General features: G+C 40.1%; 1 protein-coding gene across 4 annotated transcripts in view; it reads right to left on the bottom strand.

Moving 5' to 3' along the window:
• Positions 1-27,226, bottom strand: part of MID1 (midline 1) — a 184,288-nt gene that overhangs the window by 87,716 nt on the left and 69,346 nt on the right. For 3 of the 4 annotated variants that reach the window (XM_074157333.1, XM_074157086.1, XM_074157168.1), the window contains exon 2: positions 12,075-12,790. In XM_074157333.1, the coding sequence (XP_074013434.1) occupies positions 12,075-12,734 (660 nt within the window). In that variant the 5' untranslated portion in view covers positions 12,735-12,790. Of the gene's footprint in view, positions 1-12,074; positions 12,791-27,226 lie in introns of those variants that run through there. The other variant, XM_074157252.1, reaches the window with a different exon arrangement.

Genomic DNA, 27,226 nt, shown 5'->3' with positions numbered 1-27,226 from the left:
AAAAGAAAGCTAATTGAGCAGAGGGAAAGACAACGTAATAACCACAAAAAGGCTTCATGGTTGCTGCTCTGATTGGTGGATCCAAATGGAAAGGTCACTTTTTCCTCAAGAATGATCATACAAAATGCTCAAAAGAGGGTGAAAAGATTCTTGTACATCTAATAAAATGCCCTTCCCCCCCCCCCCCAAGCTGCATCATATTTTTCAAGTTGAAGGCTGTAATCAAATGCAGGGGAGAGAACAGCACCTGCCCTTACTTAAGCACATGAAAGAAAAGATTGCATCATCATAGAAATTCACTCAAAGTTTGCATAACCTCACCAGGCATCTTGAGTGGGTCCTTTTGGCAAGTGGGCACCCATTGCCCCTTGGGATGAAAAAGCGCCTCAATGCAGGAGCTCCCTCACACAGCAGAGTTTTCAATGTACCAACAAATTTTAAACCTCAGTGCTAGCCTTCCAACAGCAAGCACATACTCATGGAAAAGCAAATGCAGCTGGCTCCCACCAAGCTGAAGAACACCCTGTGCAATGGGAGAGCCTCAGCATCAGTAGGGCCATCCTGGAGTGACCCACTGCCCCAGCAGCCCCCAGCATCCATCTACACAGGGGAAGCAGGAACCATAGAAAAGACCATACAGCAACCAGGAGGTCCATAACTACTGGAAAAACACAGAGGCTTTCTCTTCCAAGCATTCACCTCTACAAATCTCTTGCATAATTGCACATATATTTTTCCCCTTTTATAGTTTACAGAATATAGTCAGATTTGGTATATAGGGAAAGGCATTGAAAACATCTATTTTTGGATTGACAAATTTTTTTTTTTTAAAAACTGATGATGTCAGTCAAATTTATTTTATTAATTCCTTCAATTATTCCTTTGAAGGGATTTCTTGCATGTACGTGTTTAGAGTCTTGGGGCCGCAAACAAAACATTTTAAATACCTACCCAGATGAACCGTAGTTCATACACTGATCAATGTTTTCTTCTCTTTAGTAACTTATTTAGATAGATACTGCTCAAATTCAGTTTGAATGAGTTATATGCTCCATATGCTGCTGGCTTAATCTGGAAATAAAGTTTGTATACACTGTCATTAGCTTTAGCCTAACGAGTCTGCTTAATGCTTCTACCACGAGACACATATGTTGTGAACAGCTGCCTGTCTTTAATCTCTTTTAAAGTTTGACTGTATCATAGCAAATAACAAAACATGGGCGTATAGCCTTACATTTCAAAATAGCCAGTACATCTCCAGAAGTGCAGCGATGAGTTTCAGTGGGGAGTGCGGGAACCTACAGCAACTGCCAGCCAGTTATGAAGCACTGGGTGCTTACCAAGAGAATGGTAATCTATATAGCCAATACAGCAACGTAGGTTCTTCTCTTTTGCTTTGCCACGGGATGTTTTTATTTCTCTAGTAGTTAATGAAAGATGATGTCTTTTCTTTTTTACCTTTAACTAATTTTACCTATTAGGTAGACTCAGATATGGAAAATTTCTCTGACATTCAAATGCGCTACAAACTTGAATTGACATTGTTATTCATAGATAGCATGAAATCTCAATATAAACTGCATGAGGTAAACAGAAGGGTTTGACAAATAGTAAGTTTTGTTTGCATATATGTGGATACTTTTAGAAAAAAGAGAAAAAGCTGGACTATTTTGATCAGGGAAGCACTTTTAATATTCTCTTCTTCATCAGCTTCAAATTAGCCATTGCTTCCTCCAGCTCTGATACTCTGAGTGTGCTAAGAAATCTTTCAATACTATCTGCCATCAGAGATGTTCCAACTTACTTATAGCTGAACAGGTTAGTGTTTATCTTCTGAGGCAAAAATAGAAGTTGAATACCTTTAAAGTATGTATTTCAAAGTGTGTGTGAATTATAGGTGGAATTACAGGAAACAACACAGAAAAAAATGGTGGGGTGCCTTGTGGTTTTAGGCATACTCCTCAACAATATGTATATTAACAAACCCATCCTGATCCTAGACCTCGGACCCAAGAGCTCCATCCCCCTCTAGCTCCCATCTCTTTACTCAGCCTAACAACAGATTGCTGCTCCCATCTTTATCTGTCCCAGTATCAACAATGATTTATCACTCACAACTGGTGAACCCACAGTAAGTAATACTGTATGAAATTATTTGTACATTATGGCACTAGGAAGTAATGGGATCAAAAAGGCCCCTTTGTACTTTTTAGCTTTTTAAGCAAAGACCATTCATATGAGCTGTTGCATATGTTATATGAACGATCTCTTCTCATTATACCAGATTTTTATCTTCATTTTATTTAGAATATCCTTTGGAAAAGGAATGTGATATCAAAACCGTAATTTCATTAAGAAATAAAAGCTGAAACAATTATGAGATAGACAAGAATGTCTAGCTCAAAAGACATGAGATGAGATTCTCTCATATTTTGGAATCTCTCATATTTCAGTTCTCTTTTAAATTTAGGGAGTGTAAATTTTCAGTCAATAGAGAGTACTGTTATAACAGTGTACTAATATCAGTTTGGACATCAGAATTAATTTGTTATTAGACTGGCATGTAAGACAGGACATACAGAGCCAGGAATTGTTCTGGGACCTCTTCTCCTAGATGAAGGGCACAAGAATCCAGGCCTGTCAGCATAGTGACAGGGGGGAGTGAGGCTATTGTATTTCAAACCAGAACAATTATAATAAATCAAATAGGATTGCTTCCGCTGACTAGTAGAACTAGCCAATATTAATTTAAAACTTTTCTTCTTATTTAATCTTACCCATTACTTGATGCCAACAGCTCGCCTGAATATTACTGTGACCATATACAATTTCTATGTACCTGTCATGCTTGCTTTTCTATTTTGTTCTAAGCATAGTTGAATGAATATTTTTTGAAGCTGCGATTACATCTCATGTACTTGTACAAGATCTTAAATTACAGGACTTTTTTTTAAAATTGAGCCTTTGGGAATTACCACAGTAAAACTAAGTAAAATCATTTCTGTACTTTACAGATGCGGTTGGCAGAGATGATAGTACAGTGGAATACCATCTATTCAAAAGTCACAAATGCCCACAGAGATTGCCTTTTTAAATTTCTTTTTCCTTAAAAAACCTTCCACTTCCATACAGATAGGAAGTTGTATATTACTCCTCCAAAATATCCTTGCCTTTTCAAATTTTCAGCATTTGGTTTCTGCAGCCAATGTTCTGTGGGTCACTAAAAGGCTATGGATAAGGGGTCTGTCATAATTTAGAAGATCATTCTCAGTATCACAACTAATTGAAGAGACAAATCGCAAAGGAAAAAGCTAGCCATGGGCACTCCAATTACATTTCTCATCTGTGCTGAATTCGATCCCTCTTATACTCTAAAATATAATTATAGGATCATACTGCTACTTTATGTTATTATGGCCATAAAATTGCAAAGTTCCAAAAGAGGAGACTGAGATTACGTTTTGGCAGGAAAATTTCATTTCTCCAAAAATGCAAATGTTGTGAGCATGGAAAAAAAAACCCAGACCACCAAACCCTGTTGCTTTCAAAGTCAAACTGATGCAATTTAGAGCATGCATTCAATACAAACACATAAATAGCCCCAAAATTCTGCAAGTGCAATAGTATCATAATTGAGATGGATGGGAAATATTTCTATAGAACCATACTCTTGCCTGTGGAGTCATTGCTTGTCCCTTTTGGTTCCCTTTCCAATTTTCAGTGCTCAGAATCTCATGGAGCTCTGTCAGAGAAGACAAGGTGTATGTGCAAACACGGGTACTAGCAGGTAGCACAGAAGTGTCTACACTTTGCAGCTCAATTCTAGCTACAGCAAAGTCTCACATCTTGGCAACTGGGGACAGCTGAAGGCGTGTTGGTAAACTCTAACGGAAGGGACCTGTAAGGTACAGAGGCAGCCCAGAGCTCCAGTCCCTCAAGCGCTTTTGTCTGAGCCATTAAAGCAACCCTGCGTGTGCTCCCTTTCCAGAGTCATAAACTGGCATATTGCATAGAGACAAGTGGTAATTCCACTCCAGCCTGCAGAAGCTAAAAAAGAAAAGGCTATCACAAAAAGCGATCCTGATGGCACCATCAAGGCACATCATCAAGAAAGCCAGTGATAAATTACTTATTTTTTAGCTACACAACATATTCTGAGCATTTTATAAATGAAGACAATGCACTTTCCCTTTAGCATTTGTACTCTAAAAGACTAAGAATTGCTTAAGTAAGCAGAAGGTCTAGGAATAACTCAGTATAGTCACATTATGATAAAATCATCTAATTTTCCATTTTCTTTGCTCCTCCTTCATTTTTTACTGACTTCAGATAACTGGAAAACAGAGCAGGCTCTGCCTGATTTGCGAGAGCGCATTATAAATGAGACGTGAAAGCTGTGAAGGGCAGGACTCTCCTCACCCCACGTTATCAGCGTGGATACTCCCTCTGGAGGGCAACAATATCCTTCCCAGCAAATGAAACGGCTTTCTGCATGGAGGGTCAAGGGATGTCAAGGGAGATAGAGGGCTGGATGGCTGCTGGATGGCCGGTTTGGGGGACAGGTAAAAATACAGGTGGGAGAAAGAGGGAACACACGGTCTTATCACCCATATCAGGCTTTGAGCCAAAAGTGTGTTTTAGCAACCCAACACAGCTTTCCAGTCACTGACCTTCTGGAGAAGTTTTCTTCTCCATGGATTATTCAGCCTTTCCAAATTAGGTACCATTTCTGATTGGTATGAACCCCTATGTATATGTTCACAGTGCTGAGGATACCTAGAAGTATTATCATTTTGCTAGGAAGCATACATTTTGCGGAAAAAAGAAGGCCAAAGAAAATCATAATAGATGTACACTTGTAAAGCCTGCAATGCGAAGTACTGTACTTGGATCATTGTTGGATTTGTGTTTTAAGACCAGACAATATGAAAAAAATATAATAGGTACTGAAAATTGTTCAACATGAGATGAAGGACTAAAATGTTTTAATCATGCTGCTATGATTGTATGTCATTACAGGGCAGAGTTAAAGTTATCTGGATTTCTCTTCATGGAGAAATTTAACATACTAAATTAAACCTTGAGAGAAATTTGAATGTTGAGTGTTCTGCAGTGCTTATTTGGGAGATATTTACATCTAGGTTTTGGGGTGGTTTTTTTTCCTATTCAAAGCATACTATTAACCATCTTCACCTTTGTTTGAAAATGTATTTGCTAACATTTTTTTTTAGATATTTGCATTAAAATAAAGTTATACCTTAAAATAAGTTCAGAATATATATACCTAACATAGAGACATACATATTCATACCCTTCCACACACCTCTCTGCCACTAAAGAATGTGAGTTTTAGCCTACTATCCATGGTAAGTGCTTTTAGCCATACTCTCCCAACTAGCTTTATCATTCTCTGGTAAAGCACTACAAGAATTAGGTTACTCTTTCTATTTATCAGTTATAAGGAAACTTACTGTTGTGGTAAAAATCGTAAATGTTCTACCTTCGAAAGGTCACTTGTTCGTAACTTTTCCTGTTACCAACCCTATCTTTGTTACTCTGGTAGGCAGACACTACATTTCCTAAACAAAGGGTCAACCTGTGCCCAATGTTCTAAAACAGTTCATTATTTGCCCTTAACCTCATCTATTTGCTTCATTTCCATTTTTATTACTTTATTTTTATTGCTTTATTATTTATTGTTTCAACTCAAATTCTCATTCTGAGGAAGTATCTGTCATGTATTATATTCCACCACCAACTTTCAAGCATCATATTATCTAAAAACACATAAGCAACAAAGGGTCAGTCAGGAGGTTATTACAATAATCAAATTCAGAGCTAGAACATGGACTTAAAGTCCATTATCTGAACAGTTTGGACTAGATCCATGGAAAAGTATGAAATACGTTTTACTTAATGCCTAGTCTGGCTTCCCTGGAAACCAGAGTCATGAGAACAAAGATAATAATGCTGTACTATTTACAATTTTATTTAGTTCTCTTGTTCTTCCTGAATAGATTATGCCTTCAACACCATCATTTCCACTGAAAATTGAAGGAAATAAGTAGTATGAGAACATTTTTGAAAGACTTGCCAACTATTAAATTTGTGAAAATAAGTTTTAAAAAAAATATAGCTCATATAATTTAAAGGATCTTAGGTAGATATAATAAAAACAATCTCATAGTACTTATAACTATTGTAAAGTCATAGTTCATTACCCACAGTCATAAACAGAAGGAACTTCAAACTATGCTAAAAGTCTAAAATTTACCAACAGCCCCCCCTCCAACAACAACCTCACAAAAAAAAGGCCTAATATTATTATTACTGTATCAACATTTTCTATTTCTATTACCCTTCTAAACTCCACCAAAGAAATACCAGATGAAGGAAACACAGCCACTATAGCACTAGACTAAAGAGAGAATGTTCTTAAGTCTGCTTTAATATTTATATATTAATGTAATAAAATAAGTGTAGCTGGAAAACCTTTGTAGTAAAATAGTTCATTCCTACATTGACCCTCTTTCAGGCAACAACTTAATATCTTCTGATCTTTCCAAATACAGAAACACAGCCAGTAAGTTATTTTTTTGCATCTATTTCTAGGTTAAGTAATATCAGATAATATTCCATCCTAATAGATGTGACCATTCATCATTTTAATTTCATAAAAAATTAATACACTGAACTATCTGTCAAGCAGTATCTAATCTAATAATAACCTAATAATAATATCAAGCTACATCTAATCTCATAATAATCTGATAATAATGAAAGTCCACAAGTTTCACATTTTTTCAGGCTGGATATAGTGTTTTAACTATACATTAAACCCGCATAACTGGCACTTTAGAAAGTAACTTTCTACATCCTGAATCTGTTAGGTACAATGTAAGGGAAAGTACCACTTATCTAGATGTTTAATAACACGTTATCACTGTAACACTGACATACCGTGTCTTTACATATCAGTTGGACTTTTTTTAGTTAAATAGTTTCCATTAAATAGGAAGTTAGTAAAGTTAAGAGTACACAGGGAAAGTATAAATTTAGATGTGAAAATATTATAAGAAGATATATGCATGGAATATTAAAATAGATACCAAGTAAAACAATTAACGTGTAGTTTATAAATATATATATGATCAAACATATTTTGTTGACCTAAACTTATATATGAAACTGTATATACTTACTTAAATATAGACATATCTGTATTTATTCAAATTTAAGATTCTATATACTCATGAACTTAGGCATTACTAGAACTTACTAGCATGTATTTCTATGCTAGACAAACCAGTTTACATACACAAAAACATACGTAGTATTGCCTTTATATACTAACACAAGCACTATAATTATGCACATAAAATGAATACAATCTATATAGACACATATTTACATGCATGTGCATAACATATTTCTGTGTAAGTCCAGAAACCAATGTTCCCGTTATGTTCAACCCCACTGCTTGTATGAGTATAGATTCGTAAGTGGTGGGTTCTTATGGCATCACAGTATTCCAATTAACGATCAAGCTGCAACTACAAAATAATGCCAAATAAAAATAGTTCGAAAGCTTCAACACATATTTTTCCAGTATCTCTGCAAAGACATTTAAATATGAAAAGTTTTTTAATTCATAATATACATGGCACGGAAGCAGACATATTTTTGTGCATATCTGTAGACACTGAGGAGTTGACAAAGTTTCCTACATTTAGACAGTCAAAGTAGGCTTATAAGAGTTAAAAGCAATCCTCCCTATGTGGAAACAGTTTATGGCTGCTTCCCACCAAAAAAATATTTGTAATTGAATTGACAAACCATAGAAAACTGAATCCTTGCATCCTGAATCAACAGTGTAGGAAAGATAGTTGTGTATGGAGTCTGCCACTAAAACTAGGTGAAAAACACAGAAACACACAAGCAAGAAGCTCCCTTTTGTTCCTGGAATTGCTGAGTGCAATTCAGAGGGCTGCCCTGCCTTCGTAAACATGCCCCATACACGTCAGCACTAATAAGATTCAAACAAAAACACGGAGAACCACAGCCAATCTACAGCAGTTTGATTCAACAACAGATCTTTCTTGACTAAGCAGTAGAAAAATTGTGCCAAAAATATTTTTTGGCAAGAATATATGCATCAGCGGCCAGATTCTCAATAAATACAAAAGCGATTAAAAATATTGGTTTTAATGGAGTTATGCTGGCTTTACACCATTTACAACTATGGTTTACCATCTATCTTCCTCTTTTGTTATACCTCTTCATGGCTCTTCGCTAATATTAAATCAGCGATATCTTTCCATCCACACCTTGTAACTTCCCCTCAAAATATTCTCTCTGATTCAAAATCAATCTTATCTTTTCATTTTTCTTATCACTTTATTGAGTATAAATACATCAAAAGAACAATGGTAATTTAATTAATTTTCTCTAAAAAAAATGAATGTACTTTTCAATTGCCTTTCCCTTTCCATTGCAACAAGACAAAAAGCAAAGAATCAATATCAAAATAATTAGCTATAAACATTTTCTTTGAGGTAATATGGTGGGTTATGCATAAGCATTTGCACCTTCTATTTTTTAAGCTCTCATTGTTTATACAGCTAAAAAGTATTTCTAATTTATACTACAGTTTTAACCATCACCTCATAAATTCAGCATATCAGCAGGATACTTTCTATTCCCTGTTTTGGCCACGGTTTATGATTTTTTCATTTTTAATATGCATCTGTCTATGATCTACTTAAAAAAAACCAACCCAACAATACATCCATAAACACTAAAACAAATATAAGCATGAAGGTACATCATGTGGTCACGTAACTGAGCAAGAAAGGACCGCTCCTAGAAGAAGACAAGTTCCCTCAACCCCCTCTGCCCCAGTACACATTGAGAAAGGAAAACACCTCTCAGAGCCAGAGTTGGAGCCAGAGCTGCCAAAGGAAAACACTTTCTCATTTTCAGATGCCCACAATTGCTATTACATTGACTGTTAAACACACTTCAGCATAGACGCCTCTGTTGGACAAGTGCACCGAACTCCTAATTAAGGGGGTTTCATTTTTGCTACAAAAGGAGCTAGATTGTAATGGCATCTTTTGTCCCATGCTTAATGAAGGGTGAGATACTGTTTAAATAATTAGTAACACCGCTGGAAGAGAATTCAAGTAATTAGCATAACTTGACACTCAGAGCAACACCAGTTGCTGTTGTTAGCATCAACAATGTGTCGATTTAAAAAGAAAAATCACAAGAAAGAAAGTGTCACTTGAAGCGGTTTTGCTTTTCTTCTTTAAAGATACAATTAACCACCCATTTTTTGAATGAATTCACTGTACTATTGGCTACCTCACGCTCATTCTTTCTGAATTTTTTTTAAAGATTTGGGTAGCCTGTCTATCAAACCCCATATATTTTAAAAAACTCGCAGCAGCAATATAGCAAGCAACAACCCATTTTTTAGGTGGGGATTTTCTGATCCACTTGAACGTTGAATTTCCCAATGGTGCGTGCACATTATCTGTAAGTTAACAAAGACCATCTGCAAGTTTGTACCTCAGATTTACGTTAGCAGCATAGCCAGTAACTCAAGAGATTGTAACACAATTTATGAAGGAGGAGGCCTGAACATGAACATGGACCTGAAATTCTTGCCTACCAGCTACCAAACACTGATGTGAACAGGTATTGTTCCTTTACTCCTGAGGGCTAAGTGCCAATCTACTGACCTGAAAATCTCATTCTTGGAGTTTGATACGTAAAACAGCACAAATTTCCAAGATGGAAGAGGCAATGGGGAAGGAAAGCCACAGTTTTCAGATTACCTTCTTGTGAACAGAGAGTGGGCACTGGATCTGGATGGAACCCACCTAACCTACTGTTCCTGGGCTCAGAGTGTAAACGTGTCATAACTGCTGGCACAATTGGCGCAACTGATGACATCGCTGGCATTAGCGAAGTGAAACAGTCTGCCACATAACAAAGACGATAGTAACTGGATTTCAGGTAGACTAATAATTGTCCGTATAAACTACTTTTAGATAATTTAGATACAAAGAAAGTCCACACCTCAAAAAAAATTGTACAGATATTAGAAACAATGATAGGAGTTGCCATTATAAGGAAAGTTATTTGACCCAGGCCTATGCTAACCATTAAATTAGTCCTTGAATTACTCTTCAAGGAGGCTGGCGGAAAGTACTCTATTAGCCTTCTGCCAAGTTAGCTAAACTGGGTAACACTTAAAGTGAATGCTACTTGCCTGTCTGAGATACCCATTCAGAGTTTGCTTAGGCATCTTTGCACAGAAAAGTCATAGATTGTGCAAAAATACCCTCATTTTTTTTCCTAACTATCTGCAATATTAAACCAAAGATCTCAGAAGAAGAAATATGCCCTTTAAAGTCTTCTTTCAAGACCTGCCGTATGCCGTATGTCAACACTAAGAAATGTTTACTATTTTTTTTACATCCTCAGAAATATACTTATCCAGTATTTAATGTTGAAGGTATTTCATGTTAAGTACTGCATTCCTACTCATACATATTTGATATACAACACACTGTTAGCTTACTAAATAGTAGTACCTGTTAAGGATATAAACTTGCTGGATTACTGAAAAGCACTGTAAGTCCATGTACATTCTGTTCACATGTATAGTCCATGTCCCATTTTATCAATGGCCAAACTCTTACCAATTAAAATAACAAACCAGTTCAGAAAGCAAAAATAACAACTCCTCCTTAGTAAATACAGAAGTCTTTAAGAGATGAAAGGAAACTGTCAGGTCCATGTAAAAAAGCATCTTTCATTATGTTACTACAATCACAGAATATGATCTTCATGTTTGTATGTGCACAGAGGCACAAAATCCACACAGCATGCGTGTGCAGGTTTTACATGCACTCACATAAAGTTATCCCAGACGTGCAGTCACATATCTTTGTCCGAAAGTATTTAAGACAAATCCTCTCAGTTAGTCAAACCTATTAATACAGGATCTTTTTCCACCTCTGAAATTCCATGTGGGAAGGCTGGCAGATCATCTTTGCCTTCCACACTTGTGATTTCTCAATTGTAGTCCATCTTAAAAAAAATCCCCTCCAAACCACGCACAGGCACATGCAGATCGTCTGTCTGAAGAGAGTGGGTGGAGGAAAGCATGGGATGCTTAATTCCTGCCTTTGCTCTGCAGCAGCACCCAAATTGGCATGAGAGGAACATACAGCAAGGTGGTGGGAGGCCACTTGCGGTGGCCTCACCGTTCAGTGGGCGCTGTGCCTCTCCACCAGCAACCTGGAGAGCCACCAGAGCACCCCACGACCTGGCTGCCCACTGCCACACCACCCAGGGTGTCCTGCGCAGGGCCAGGGGGCTGCCGGAGCCGCCCGGCTGCCTGGCAAGGAGATGTGCTGGGAGCTCACCGAGCCATGGGAATGCCACAAGAAGCTCAGAAACAATTTCAGTTTTGTTTCCGGGACTAAGCCACGTCTGAGTCCGGGTGGGAGGCAGCGCGGGAAGAGCAGAGCCGGCATTCAGTTTCCCTGGCTGGGTGGGCAGCTGGCATCCCTGAAGCCGGCAGGGATAAATGCCTCGCCTGTTAGCGGTGATGCAAAGGGCTTTTCACAATGAAAGCAACCAAATGAAAAATAATCAACAGCAAAGTGTACGCAAAGAATGCCTGACATTTTAATCGGTGCCTGTGTATGTGCCTGTGTATGTGCCGTCAGCACTAAACCTTGCCAGCTGCCACAAATAAAGCTGTAGGTAGATAAGAAAATTCTCCTAAACAGTAGTATATGCTGCAAATTCCTTAGAATAGCTATAAAGAAAAAAAAGCACAACTGAAGAATCTTTCCCTAAGCAAAATCTGACACCTTTTCAATGGTGATGAGCAACTGCATGTATAGATCTGTATGTGTATTCCATCTGATTGGAGACCGCGCACCTACCTTTCCCAACCCCTGCCAAATGAGGAATTTAGCATGCAACCAAAGGGCACTTTTCCTTTCCAACTACACGCCGCTCGACTAGAAAGGCCATTAAGTAACACTAACCTTTAGCTTGTCATAGCGCTCACTTAAAGCTGCCACCTGATGGTCACGGTGTCGCCCGACCAGTTTACACAAGGCACAGATTAACTGGTCGTCGGTCACACAGTACATGTTAACTTTCTCATCCTCATGCTCCAAGCACATTAATCCCCTGATGTGAGAGTCCGGGATGGGCTCGATGAGCCGGTGGCCGGTGAACGGCTTCTTGTTGGGGTGAGTGGCTTTCAGGCACTCCTCACAGTAGGACACCTCGCAGGTAACGCAGGTTTTCACTGCCTCCTGGGCAGGGTCCTGGTCGCAGAACTGGCAGAGGACCTTCTCGCAGGACGACATGCTGTTGCTATCGAACGCCCGCTCCCGGCGGGTCTCGCTGGGGGAATTGGGCCCACTGACTGAGGCTTTCTGAAACCTGTCGATGATGTTCTGCAGGGTGACGTTGCGCTTGAGCCCGTCTAGACCGCGCTGGCTGAGGGTGATGACATAGCGGCAGGTTGGGCACTGGAAGGCGGTGATTGACTCCACCGGCTCGTTGGTGGCGCAGTGGGAGACCAGGATGCGGTGCGCGCAGTTGAAGCAGAGGCTGTGAGCGCAAGGCAGCAGCAGCGGGTCTTCAAACAGCTCCAGACAGATAGGGCAGGTCAGTTCCGACTCCAGTGTTTCCATCTTCAGGCAAAGCTTTCCTGTGGCGTCAGCGAAATCCAGGGAAGCTGATCAGCTATCTGGAAACACACGTAAAATTCGATTAGGCGAGAGGGAACATGAGGGGTCAGCTGTGGGGGGTTGTCAACTTTCGCCACTGCTCCTGGGGCTATCAACCCACCACGCCAGGAGGGAGAGCAATCTAAAGTTTTGAACCTGCACATGCACACATCAAGGTATTTAAACGTGGACTGCTTTATTTTTTTTCTTGCCTCTATTCACTTAAGAATGCAAAACAAAAGCTCCTTCTTAATTTCTTTCTCTTTCCTTTTCACACGCGATCAAGGAAAACAGCAGATGTTTCTGTGCATTATTAAAAATCAAAATTATGACCTTCAAACAGCCTATTACAGCAAAATTAGATTTATTCTGCAGATGCTGCTTTTAGCTTCACGAACCTACCAGTAAAGCTGTTTTTAAAAAACAACTTTCACCTCTGTATAGCATTGTGCAAGCATTAGTCCAGAGTATTAAAACTGATAACATTAAATCTCTGACTGTTATTACAATTAACAGTTATTTTTGCAGATTGACATTTTCATTTCCTATTATAGCAATAGTACAGCATTTACAGTACATCTGTGTTTACCTGTGCAAACATATATCTGAAAATATACAGTGAATAATGTTTCTAGGAAAGCATGTGATATTTTTACATATAATATATATCATAAACACATCATATACTAGTATACTCCTCTTATGTATTTCAAGAACATGTGTAGCTGTATTTGAACCTGTATTTTTGTGATTATGTACCTGTACACATACACACAAACATGTATCGTGTATGTATTTGCAGAAAGATTAATATAGCCAGAGGATCACACAGTGTTGTAACTGAAATGCCTAAAGAAAGGCAGATGAAGTAAACAGTAGTTTAGCCTGTAGTAGGAGAAAAGCCTCTAGAGAGAGTAAGATAGTGAAATGTGCGATTTGCTTAGGGGAGGGGTGTGTGTGTGTGCTTGCACTTTTGGTGAGTTCTCTCTATTGCTAAAACTTAGGAACTACCACTCGCTTTAGTGGCCTTATTAATCACCAGAAGTGGATTAGGAATCAATGACTTCTAAATGGAGGACATGGGGTTTTCTGGAGAGCGCAGTGGTACACCCCCATCAGAGATCAACTGAAACTTCATTTTGCTTCCTTTCCTGCGCTCGGTGTTACAGAGAATGGTTTTGAAAGAGTCGCCCTCCGCAGCTCTCCCTGCCTGAGCTCCCGTCACGGGCCCATCGCTGCCACAAGCAGACAGGTCAGTGAAGCAGAAGGAAAAGCTATGCTTCACACTCACAGAGCTGTACCTCTTCACAGTACAATCTATTTAAGCTTTGTTGCTCATAACTGAGGACGGCTTCAGATGGCACAGCTGCATCGTCTTTACCCTGTAAAGTCATTGTTCGGTTGTGTGAACTCTCGCCTCCTCCCCTGACCAGGGAAAAGGAGGGATGAACAAGAATCCCCCACAAACAAACCTTAGTTCATTAAGGGTGAGGAGAGCTCAGGGCTCATTAGCAGCCTTGGGAACCAAGCGTGCTTGAACCTTCTGTACTTCATGACAATTAGTGTGGGGAGCGCAATGGCAGTGACAGGAATGCTACCTATAACCCCAATATGAACCACAGCAAAAAGGAAAGTTCAGCAAAGAGAGGCAAGGTTCAGACTGCCCACTGGTATTTAGTCCGGCTTGCTCTTTGGGAAGAGCAGCAAGATGTCTGTTCCAGAGGTACGCTTAGGAATTAGGATACTTTCCCTCTTCGCACTAATGCGTCCTTTCATTCTGCCAAGCAATCTGAGCATTTAAAAAATGCACTGATCCCATCACAACATTTGCTTTCCTGTATCTTCTGTGATGCTGATCTTACTTGAAACAAAGTTCAGTTTGCCAGAAACTAATTCTTTTAGAACTATCCATCAGCCGCCATAATTGCATGGTGCATCTGGTCAAAATTAAAGGCCTGGCAATTTGATATAAGCAGGAAGACAACTCCCCTCATCTCTCTTCAGCCATAGCCACACAGCACAGAAAAGATGAAAGCCTTTTCTACAAACGAAGACCAGTTTGTCTTTCCTCCTCTTCACTCTTTGTATCACAGAAGTCCCAGAAGATCAAAATCTCATTCACATTGTTTGAATCCCTTCCACACCACAAGTGTGTACCTCATCATCCACTTATCCTGCAGTCTGAATGCTGCACTGGAAATGGGACAAGGGGATTTGGTGCTGGCAGGAGACAACGTTTTTAAAAGGCTAAGTAATCATTGCTCTTCTACTGGCAGTCCAGTGAAAACTTGCCAACCTTTAGGGTTTGTTTCTTAGGACCGTGTTTGGAATATGGGGCTTTCTTCCATGCTATCTTTTCTGCACAGAATCCCTCCTGCTCCTTTGCATGCCAAACAGTCTCATTCATTCATTCAGTTTCCTGCTTAAAGCACTTTTTTTAATCAAAGGCTTTTTTATGGTGCTTATATACAGATAAACAGATAAAAGCAGCAGAAAAACATTGGCATTAGTGCCTCATGGAAAGATGTTTGAATAGCACCATCTCAACTGATGACTAATTCTGATCTATCTGACCTGAATGAGCAGCAGCTCAGCCCTGACTAATGCTATTCAGTATGAGCAAGGGTGCCAAAATCTGATCTTAGATTGTAAACATCTTGGAATAAGAGCCTATCTTACGAGGTAATCTTACGAGCACACTGATAGAAACCCAAAAATGACATTTCCCTGTTTCCTTTTGCAGTTGCTAATAAGTCAAAACACACTGCATTTGGGACTGAATAATAAATCCTTTAAGAGGCACTGAAGAGGGGCTGCATCTTCTGGGCAACCCAGTGATTAGTCTTTAATCAACTGCAATTCTGCTTCTACTTTTAGGTTGATGCCTGAATACTGAGTGTGCTGCTGATCTAGCTACAAAATCTTTCAAACTCACTGGCCCTTGACTTAAGGTTTCATATTCAGTAATTTTATTTTTTTTTAAATAGTAGAGAGTCCATTGCTAGACTGAACTGGAAGATTACGCAGAAACTCAATACGCATAGTTTATATATGCACATGGTTGTATTCCATATTCAACATGGCCCATAAATGGAAAGCCACATAGACAGCCTCTAGACAGAGGAAGGAAATAAGGAATTTCAAGTACATAATTTCATATCTGCAAAAATATAGAATTACTGGCAGAAAATTATACTATTACCAAAATGTCATTGAAATGAGAAGTATTATTTTTCTACCCACAAGATGTAGTTTTGAGAACAGATATCAAAGTAAAAGTGACTGTCCAAAGATAAGGGTTATTTAAAAATCAAAAATAAACTTAAGTAACTTTGGAACTGGAGATCCCCAGCACATAACGATTAGTTATGCAATATGTGGTAAGCAATGCAGTAAATGAAATCCCAATCTCAATGTAGTTCATGGCAAGACTTCCACTAACCCTAGTGGAATTAGCATCTTGGTACCTCTTCTTTTAAGCATGACATATTTTGTAGGTGGTATTACTGCCTTCAGTTGCACAGATGCAGCGAGACACGAGAGAAATTAGAAGTAAAACTGAACTGGATAAATTTCAGTATGTTAAGTACCAGTAGAGCTGAATAGGTAAAAAAATCTGTCAAGCTGTTTTCATAACTGGATTCTATGCTGCAAAAATGCTGTATTATACCTCCCATTCATTTTATACTTGAAAAATTACAGATCAGAGATACTACCAAAGTTCAGAAGACTATTACCACTGATTTCCATGAGACCCTAGTAATCGGAGCCCAAAAATACATTTCCTGAGGAGGACATAAAATATGCAGTTCATTGCTCTGAAACACTACTATCTATAGGAAAATCTGGTGATTTGGTGGCCCTGAAATCAGCCCAGGGCTGCCTGAAGGCTGACTCCTGATTTTTCATTGCTGGGAATGCCAGTGCTAGGGATGATCCATATGCTTTAAGTACAGAAAGCAGTATATAGAAGCAGCAGGATAAAAACACCAGGAAGTGTTGGTGAAGGGAGACTTCCATGGATCAGAACTGTGAGCACTTCCTCACAGGAAGCAATGGACTTCTGTATTCTGAAGAAATCGCATTACATTAGAAAGTGATAGCGGAGCCAATGGGAGAGGTGCCATGCTGGATCTTATTCTCACCAACAAGGAGGGGCCAGTGGGGAATGTGAAGCTCAAGGGCAGCCTTGGTTGCAGTGACCATGAAATGGAGTTCAAGATCCTTAGGGCAAAGAGGAGGTTGTTCAGCAAGCTCACTACCCTGGACTTTAGGAGAGCAGGCTTTGGCCTCTTCAGGGATCTGTTTGTCAGAGTACCATGGGATAAAGCCCTGAAGGGAAGAGGGGTCCAAGAAAGTGGGTTAATATTCAAGGATCACCTCCTCCAAGCTCAGGAGCAATGCATCCCAACAAACCAGAAATCAGGCAAAAACATCAGGAGGCCTGCATGGATGAACAAGGAGCTCTTGGAGAAACTCAAACACGAAAAGGAAGCCTACAGAGGGTGGAAGCAAGGAGAGCCTGGTAGGAATACAAAGAAATTGTCCAAGCAGACAGGGAACAGGTTAGAAAAGCTAAAGCCCTGATAGAATGAAATCTGGCCAGGGACACCAAGGACAACAAGAAAAGCTTTTACAAGTACAGCAGTGATAAAAAGAAGACTAGGGAAAATGTGGGTTGTCTCAGAAAGGAAACAGGACACCTGGTTACCCGGTATATGGAGAAGGCTGAGGTACTCAATGACTTTTTTTGCCTTGGTCTTCACAGGCAAGTGCTCTAGCCATACTGCCCAAGTTATAGAAGGCAAAGGCAGGGACTGGGATAATGAAGAACAGCCCACTATAGGAAAAGATCATGTTCGAGACCATTTAAGGAGCCTGAAGGTGCACAAATCCTAGGACCTGATGAAATCCATCCATGGGTCCTGAGTGAGCTGGTGGATTAAGTTGCTAAACTGCTTTCCATTATATTTGAGAAGTCATGGCAGCCTGGTGAAGTTCCCACTGACTGGAAAAGGGGAAACATAATCCCCATTTTTAAAAAGGGAAAAAAGGAATACCCAAGGAACTACAGGCCTGTCAGTCTCACCTCTGTGCCCGGCAAGCTCATGGACCAGATCCTCCTGGAAACTCTGGTAAGGCACATGAAAAATAAGGAGGTGATTGGTGACAGCCAACATGGCTTCACCAGGGGAAAGTCATATGTGACAAATTTGGTGGCTACAGAGTTGGTAGATAAGGGGAGAGCAACAGACATCATCTACCTGGACTTATGCAAAGCATTTAACAATGACATCCTGGTCTCTAAATTGAAAAGGCATGGATTTGATTGATGGACCACTCAGTGGATAAGGAACTGGCTGGATTGCCACACTCAAAGGGTTCAACAGCTCAATATCCAAGTGGAAACCAGTGACAAGTGGTGTTCCTCAGGGGTCAGTACTGAGACCAGTGCTGTTTAACACCTTTGTCAGAGACATGGACAGTGGGATTGAATGCACCCTCAGCAAGTTTGCAGACAACACCAAGCTTTGTGGTGTGGTCAACATGCTGGAGGGAAGGGATGCCATCCAGAGGGACCTGGACAGGCTTGAGAGGTGGGACTACGTGAACTTCATGAAGTTCAACCAGGCTAAGTACAAGGTCCCGCACCTGGGACATGGCAATCCAAGCATAAATACAGGTTGGGCAGAGAATGGATTGAGAACAGCCCTGAGGAGAAGGACTTGAGGGTGTTGGTTGATGAGAAGCTCAACATGACCTGGCAAAGTATGCTGGCAGCCCAGAAAGCCAACCGCATCCTGGGCTGCATCAAAAGAAGCATGGTCAGCAGGTTGAGGGAGGTGATTCTGCCGCTCTACTCTGCTGTGGTGAGACCCCACCTGGAGTGCTGCATCCAGCTCTGGAGCCCTCAGCACAAGAAGGGCATGGACCTGTTGGAGCGGGTCCAGAGGAGGGCCAGGAAAATGATCAGAGGGCTGGAGCACCTCTGCTATGAGGAAAGGCTGAGAGAGTTGGGGTTGTTCAGACTGGAGAAGAGAAGGCTCCGCGGAGACCTTAGAGCAGCCTTCAGTACCTAAAGGAGGCCTACAGGAGAGATCGGGAGGGACTCTTTATGAGGAAGTGTAGCAACAGTGGTTTTAAACTAAGAGAGGGTAGATTTAGATTAGATATTAGGAAGAAATTCTTTATTGTCAGGGTAGTGAGACACTGGAACAGGTTGTCTGGAGAAGCTGTGGATGCCCCATCCCTGGAGGTGTTCAAGGCCAGGCTGGATGGTGTTTTGAGTAACCTGGTCTAGAGGGAGATGTCCCTGCCCATGGCAGGGGCGTCAGAACTACATGATCTTTACGGTCCCTTCCAACCTAAACCATTCTGTGATTCTATGATTCTATGAAAGGTATTTCAAACCACACATTGCTACGTGGTACTGTTCTCATGGCAAATGGCGCTGTATGGCTCCTGTACACAGCACTCTTTCTGCAATCAAATAACAACCAGAAAATTGCATTTGGTATCTAAAACTATTATCCTGTTAACGTCCTTGGGAAAAAGACAAACATCCAGCAGTAATACCATAGAACCTGGTGATACAACAGTAATAAAATACTTCAATAATGCTAACAGCATTCTTTAAAGTTGGGTCTGCATAGGACATTTCAGTCCAACTAGTAATACTCAACAGAAAGGCAACTGGTGACCTGACATGGTCTTTACATTTATCTGTTTTTTATTGGTGCTAACTAGATGATCAATAATATTGATAATTATGTTAACATAATGTCTGAAGTAAAATGCCTGAAATACAAAACTGCACTTAAAAATGAATGTATCAAAAATTCTAGTATAATAAACTATGGCAGGTACTTAAGCAGACTACTACCATAACACACAGCTGCAGTTTTCAAAGTAGCAGTATTTTTCTCTTAAGTGCATTATAAAAGGAAAATTTAAAATTTATGTTCTTGTCCTAAAATCTGCTATGGGCAATAAAAAAAAAACACTGGCAATTTCTTCTCTTAGCTTTGGGGAAAAAAAAAAAAAGATAATCCTATTCTTTTTGCCATTTTCTATCCTGTTCAAGGGTATATACAAAATTGTCTTGGGAACAACTTTTCCTTCCACCAAGTGAATGTGATTGTTTCACATCACATTCAGTAAGTATTTCAAATGTGATTAAACCAATGGACTGTTTCATAGCCCAGTTTGTCCCAAGTCCACTACAGCTTTTACCTTCTGCAGCACAGACGTTGAAGTCTATAAGTACTCACGATGCTAGTAAGTGCCAGTAGCACAACTAGTGAGATATTTATGTAAGCAGAGTAATTTGTGTAAGTAGCATAAATGGAACTAATAATCAAAACTCAGATTTTTTGCTTTAGAAATATTTAATGAAAACTTCTACAATGCTAAAGAAAGCAACCTGCACACACCCTGAAGGAAGCAAAAACTTTTTTTTCCGCTGTTTTTTATCAAAGCCGTGCAAATTAATAAATATTCAAAGTCAGTGCTGTTCAACAGTTCCTGATATGCAAAAACAAATACTCAGCATAAAAGAAAATGACTAGTTCATCCTAGTCAGACATTTTCACTGACAGAAGAATGATTAGCTGCCTTGTCTAGAAGTTACATGCAGTGTTTCCATGATGTTGAAATAGTTGTTTGCAACATTTAAAGGATATTTATACAGCAAAAGCACATCTGCTATGCTGTTTGTAGTGATATAAAGCCTGGACAACATCCCTCTCTGGTTGAAACATACTCTAGTAGTAGTAGAATATATTTTCAAAAAGCCAAATCCTGTATGTTATTCAGTGAGACAAGACCATCTCACAGAATTAAGGTCTTTGGCACAACATCACATATTCCTTCTCATGGGAGCTGAAACAATAACTATACCTCAAAAGCTAACAGGCAAGGAAAAAAAAAATCATGCCCTGTAAATCCCAAAGCAATCAATAAATACCTGCTTTAATATTATCTATAGTATTAGATACAGTATTACACATGTGTGCATAAATCTGCACTAGTATACATTTGGAATGCTTTTTGACCTTTATTTTCTATATTCTTGCAAGCCTTGTAGCTTTACATTCTTTAGATACAAGATTTAATATTTCCTCTAAATGCTTCAGGGGAATGAAAGGAAAGGATTGTTTAATCTTTAGCACATGTGAATCAGCATAGGTCTACTGGCATCAACAGAGACCTAACAAATTTATGTCTGAACATTTGTTCCAAAAACCTCTTCTCCAATTAAATTCACACTCTTCATTTGACAAATTTATTCTGGAGTATATCATGGTTATACAACAACAAATATTGAGGAAGCGTGTTCACATCTTGGCCTGGATACCAGCATGGGAAACAATGACAAAAGCAGCCCCAAATATCTGGGAAAGCTTGCCAAAGGGGACATATTGCTATATTATGCCCCCCCTCCCCCCAGTTTTTCCTCTCTCATAAGAGCTTCATAGATGACGGATGCTACTCTGCAAAAAAAGGAAGTTAAAATAATTTTACCCAAATAGTAAATACCAAATACCATCAGTTTTCATAGGGGTTTGGTTAAACAGCAGAGCTAGAAATCTCTCACCTCTCCCCAGCTGGGAATTTCACTTGTGTAATGCCTTAGGTGACATGGTACTTCCTGACCTTTAGCGTAGATGATACAGCAACAGAAATAGCCAGAAATAGTTCAGCACATTCCTTCTAGTCATATGTGTTCACACACACTGATACGTAATTTAGTGCAGCTTGGAAACACCGGGGCCCTTAAGGTACTGCAAGTTTTCATGGGAGATCTTAGGCTGGCTTAAAGAAATTATTGCATTCTCTTTCTAGAAAGTTGTCCTATGAATTCTTTCTCTGCAGCTAAGTAAAGGGAATTGTAAATACTACATAAATTCATAATCATTGCCTCTACCTAAATGATGACATTATAAGTTCTCAAGGAAGAACCCCAAGGTCTGCTTTCTTATCAAAAAGAGCCTTTAAAATAGCAGCAAGAAATGTCCCAGGAACTACAACAGGTACAAAGGTGTGACCTCACCCACCACACAGGACTATTTAAACTACCAGCAAGATACACTTTTGACGAACTAAAGCTCCTTGCGTTTATAAAGCTATGCCTATTGCTTGCAAGGCACATAGTGCTGGCCTCTTGCTGTCCTGCTCTCTGCTCCTCGTGTGTAATTGTTAAAAGAGTCTATAAAAGTTTTTTGATTTTTTTGAAAAGAACAAACACACATTCTCAGAGTTATATTCTGCACGTTTGCAAAGAGTACAAAGAGTACAAAGAGTTCTGGTGACTGCAAAACAACCCCAATGTCCAACATTGAGGCGCTCCTTATTCATGCCTGCTGTACTCTCAGTACACTGAACTCCGTAAGATCAATGGTGTATTTATAAAATCGAGATTGTAATCAGGTAATTAGAAGGGGAAATTAGCTGTGAACCATGGGAGGGTGGAGGATAAGGAACAAATTATATCTGTGCTCTGAAGGTAATCTATTTTAGACCTCTGACAGAAACCTCTGTCACTGGTGCACGAAGCACCCAGCTCAGGCTTCCTGGGCCCAGGAATGACAAATGGGAACTGGCAGGGCTGCTCTTCCATTTGGGGAGCAGAACCCTCACGTGGTCCCTCGCCAGACCCCAAGATGTTTCCCTTCCTACTGGTGTCATCAGAACCCCCACAAGGATGCTTCTGCCACCCCACCTTGGGGTACTAGGTTCCTGTTCTCCATTAGCAGAATGATTTTAGGAGCATTCTTTGGCCCTGTAGACCAGAACAGAAATCTGAAAATACCTTGTAACAAATCACTGGCAGAACTAGCAGTTCCTATCTCTTGCTGCACAGTGGTTCGTAAACACAGAGGGTAGCATCTAATCTAATCTTGTCTCTGTAGGGTCCCTTGGTGGTCCACAGAAAGAAATAGGCATCTCTAAAAGCATCTCACTGAATTTCACTGAATTTCACTGAATTTTTAGAGTTGGAAGGGACCATAAAGATCATCTAGTCCAACTCCCCTGCTGAAGCAGGATTGCCCAGAGCATGTTAGAGCACATTACTCAGGATTGCATCCAGGCGGGTCTTGAAAATCCCCAAAGAAGTGGACTCCACAACCTCCCTGGGCAGCCTGTTCCAGGGCTCTGTCACCCTCACTGTGAAGAAGTTTTTTCTCATATTTGAGTGGAACCTCCTATGTTCCAACTTGTGCCCATTGCATCTCATTTAAACTATTTTAGATTACCTTTAGGATTAAGTGATCTGCACTTTATCTAGATATGCTTATTTCATTCCAGGTACAAATGGAACTTCAGAATGTAAGAAATTAAGACTACATCAACTAATAAGTAACTATTCCCAGTGTTCTTGAGCTTTAAAAAAGAAAATAGAGAATCTACATCTATTCTTTCTTATTTCAATGAGCTCAACAATCACTTGTTTAGTCAAATTTGCTTCCAATAATTCTCTTCCAACATGCCTTATTTCTATCATCCTCTGTATTTAAAGGTCCAAGAGGATACACAGAAAACTGAATTGAGTTGCAGGAGACTGATCCCAAAGTAACCCATTTCCAGCTGACACTACTGAGTGGGACTTTTTCTGGATTCGGTTGATTCTGGATCCTGCTGCATGTGAAGGAAATGCAGATAGTTCCCGAGAACCAGACGCAATGGGTTCTGCACTAAGTCATAGGACCAGCTTTTGCCTGACATGACAAACCTAACTTCAACGTCTGTATTTTATTTATAGTTTTTTGACAAAATAGCTTGCCTTCCTATGCACTTCCTCGTCAGTGTTAGGTTGATGGTTGGTCTAGATGATATGAAAGGTCCCTTCCAACCTAGGCAATTCTATGATTCTATACTGCATATCATGAACCAGGTGCAAGACCCTAGTCCTTCCAACTGTTCATCCCTGCCCTTCCTGCCATCCCACTGCAGCTCTCTAACAGGCTTCAAAGGGTTAAGTTTCTCCCACTCACAATACCAAGGAGTACTAGTCCTCTCCTCAGGTTGATTGGCATTAACAAATGGCAATATAAGCCCAAATAACCCAGAATGGTTAGTGCATGAGTAAAACAATGCATGAGTAAAAGTTCTGACCCCCACACATGAGGACACAAAATGAAAACAGCAAAATAACTGAGAAGAGAAAGAAGTACAGAGTTGTATGCAGTGGTTAACAAGAGCCGGCTGTTCTGCCCCTAAGACGCTCAAGGGTTTGGCATCCCAACCCAGCCTGTTCAGTGAGGTACCGCCCCTCACTCACAATGAGATGCAAAGCCTGAGTCTTTATTCCTTCCTAATAAAGCTAAATCCTAAGAAGGTGGCAAGTTTCCACTTAACCTCTCTTGAGGACTTTCTAAGTCATGTCAGCTAGTGTTTTTTGCAAAGAACCAGTAATGCTTTAGTGCTTGCCAGAGGCACACCCACATGTATTTTATTTCTTGAGAAAGTGTTACTTAACAGAAACATACCACAATAAACCCTGGTGATCTCAAATATTTTCTTTTATGCATTTACATCCTTTAAGAATGTTATCCTTTAAAGACGTTTTAAAGACCTGAGACAAACCAGTCATTAACCACAGCCACATAATCTTGCCTCACAGGTTTTTGTAACCACACTATGGCAAAATTTCGTTGCTTCAAGCTAAGAAATTAAGAGCAGGAAAAGGCTGCATTGTATCAGCAATGTAATTTGCAGCTTAGAAACTGAAGTGGTAAATAGTACTAGTCTTTTTAAACCCTACTGATGGCCAGAGAGATGCTCTGGGAGATGAAGTTAGGAGACCAGGTAACACCAATTTCTAATTCAGCTAGTAAAGTGATAAGAAAAAATTAACCAATTTACCAGTGCTTCACTTGACATCAACCAGAAAACTACACAACAGTCAGAAGCTCCAGCATTAAATTTAAGCTCACTCTGTCAAGTGAAAGTATTGTCTTTTTGAGCTGTCACTATACCGTGTCTTCATTGCTTAGAGTCCTAGTTCCTTTCAGCCTAGAGATGTGGGTGGTGTTTGGTTTGTACAGCTCTACTCCTGTGCTCAAGTAGATCCTGATCTTGGGAAAGGCCTTGCTGAGTAGCCTCATGAAATGAATGGAAAATGCTTTTTGACTACCCATTTACAGCTAAGTGTTCTGCCAAACACATGCACACATATGCACACACACAAATGCACATGAAAACGATCCACTGGCTCTAGGTGATTGGATAACTTACTAGTTTGGTTGGACTACTTCCTGGCTAACTTGACATCCTCAAATTAATTGTTCTGCAGATAGTCTTCAGAATATCCCAAAAGGGAGTAGGAAAAAACAACTAAAATGAGCAATCGTTTCTGAGTAACTGCATCTTATCTGCATACTCCAGACAGGCCTCTCAAGTGGAAGGTTCTCAATGTCACTCACAAAATAGCTTAGTAGCTTTTAAGATAGCATGAAAAGAGAAAACAATAGCTTAATTACATCCCTGTGAGGTGTTTCTCATCAACAACATATAAAGTCTCACAGTTTATCTCAAATAAATAGAATAGATTGTACATTTCCTGTCAGCTAGCAAGCAGGTCACCGTTACTGTAATAAAGAGAGTAGCACTCGTGAAAGAATTACTGGCATACATCTGCACAACCTCCAGCCTCCAGTTCTTTTTTCCAGGAGCTTGTTAAATATCTACATTAAAACTTGACTGAATGTCAGCTTATCTTCTTCTCAGATAATTGCTCGGCTTGAAATATTGTACTGGGAAAATCACATTAAAAATTCTGTTACCTGTGCTTCTCATCCACTTAAACGTATAGTGCATTTTGTGGGCTTTTGTGAATACAGAACTTGCATATAACATAACTATAGTGACCACACCATCACTCTAAGGATACCGGTGTCAAAAAGTACATCCTTTGACAAAACATCATCTCTCGGCCATCATACTTAAACACGTCTTCACTTTAGGTTATGTAACTTCATCAGTTACACATAAATAAATGGGATTTGAAAGACTTTGCACAAAATGTGGAGCAGGCTTTAGGGAATTACCATATTTTTTTCATTCTTCTCATGTAAACATGTATCTCAGCCTTCATCTGTTACTTTTAAAACATAATTATAGTGTTCCAGATGTTGTTAACAGTATGAAGATGCTAATGCACCCTTTATCTCTCTTACTAGTTTTACAGAAACTAACAAGACAACAATAAGCCCTTGTTTGAAAGCACAAGATGAAAAATAATCTTTGCTTAAAAAGTTCCATTTTTTCTTGAGTTTTCAGTACCGAAAAGATAATTCATCACAGCAAAAGAACAAACCTCGACTCCTCCCTTACGACTGCTAAACGCATTATAAAATACTCTCTAAACTGCTTTCAATGGCAAGCCTACACATATGCATCGGCTCCAGCTCCCGAGAAGCCAGCCAGCCGCATACCCACCGCTGGATCCCGCCCTACATCTTCTGGCTGAAACATTGCTGCGGAGACAGGGACCACGCTGACCCTCTCAGAAAGCACCGGCAGCCCAGCCGGGACAAGCAGTAGCAGCTACCACTGTCCCAAGTAAGTCCTGTGGCAGCACTGACTGCGTCTGTGAGACAGTGGCGGCCAAAACACAACAGGAAAATCTCCCCTACAATTGCAGGAAAACCCGCTCCACCTAACTGCCTCCGCCTGGATCCTGCACGCCCGAAGCCAGCCCTTCATGCTGCACCCACAGCAAAATACCTCCTCTCCCTCCCAAGGGCCTGCCTCGGCGGGGTGAGAAGGCAGGGAGAAATGCCTTGTGGAGCATCCCAGCAGTGGGATGGTGCTGCCTCACAGCCCTGGGAGCAATTAACCCAGCACTGAGTGACAACCAGCCAGCAGTGCCCAGGCCCACAACAGGAGGCTGACCTGGACTGGCCAAACCTGTCAGGCACAAAACGAACTTTTCAGAAATTGCTGTTCTCCAGGAAGGCAGAACTCTGCACAACAGACTGTCGGTAAACAAGCAGTTCACTTGTTTTTACTGTTTTCTCCAAATATTACTCAAATATTTAACAACACAAAGTCCAGAAGGAGTTTGCCAAAAGTGAGAACATTCTGAAAGAGCATAGTACCTGAGGGAAAGACTTTTCTTCCTACAAACACCATAGAGATCCCATTTTCTGAAATTCAGCAGGTGAAACACAAGATTATAGCAGTTGCCTTATTATCTATTTATTTATTTATTTTTAGCTAAACTTGGGTGTAAGCAGAAAACTGCAACAGAAAACTACAAACGCTTCAGCAAAGTGCCCAAGAGGAATCCTGACTGAAGTCGCACCAGACATTTGGTCTCCAACAAAGGTGTTAAAAATTCATGCAAAGTCGAAACAGCAGGAAAGAATTGCTTCCTTGTGTTCTCCCTTTTTCATGTTGCAATGCCCTCTTTCATACAATGGTAACACAGCAAAGGGAAACAAAACACACCT

This window comes from Numenius arquata, chromosome 1, assembly GCF_964106895.1.
Source record: "Numenius arquata chromosome 1, bNumArq3.hap1.1, whole genome shotgun sequence".
In the NCBI taxonomy this organism is placed as follows: Eukaryota; Metazoa; Chordata; class Aves; order Charadriiformes; family Scolopacidae; genus Numenius; species Numenius arquata.
The sequence above is the reverse complement of the archived record's forward strand: the minus strand, read 5'-3'. Positions and strand labels throughout refer to the sequence as shown.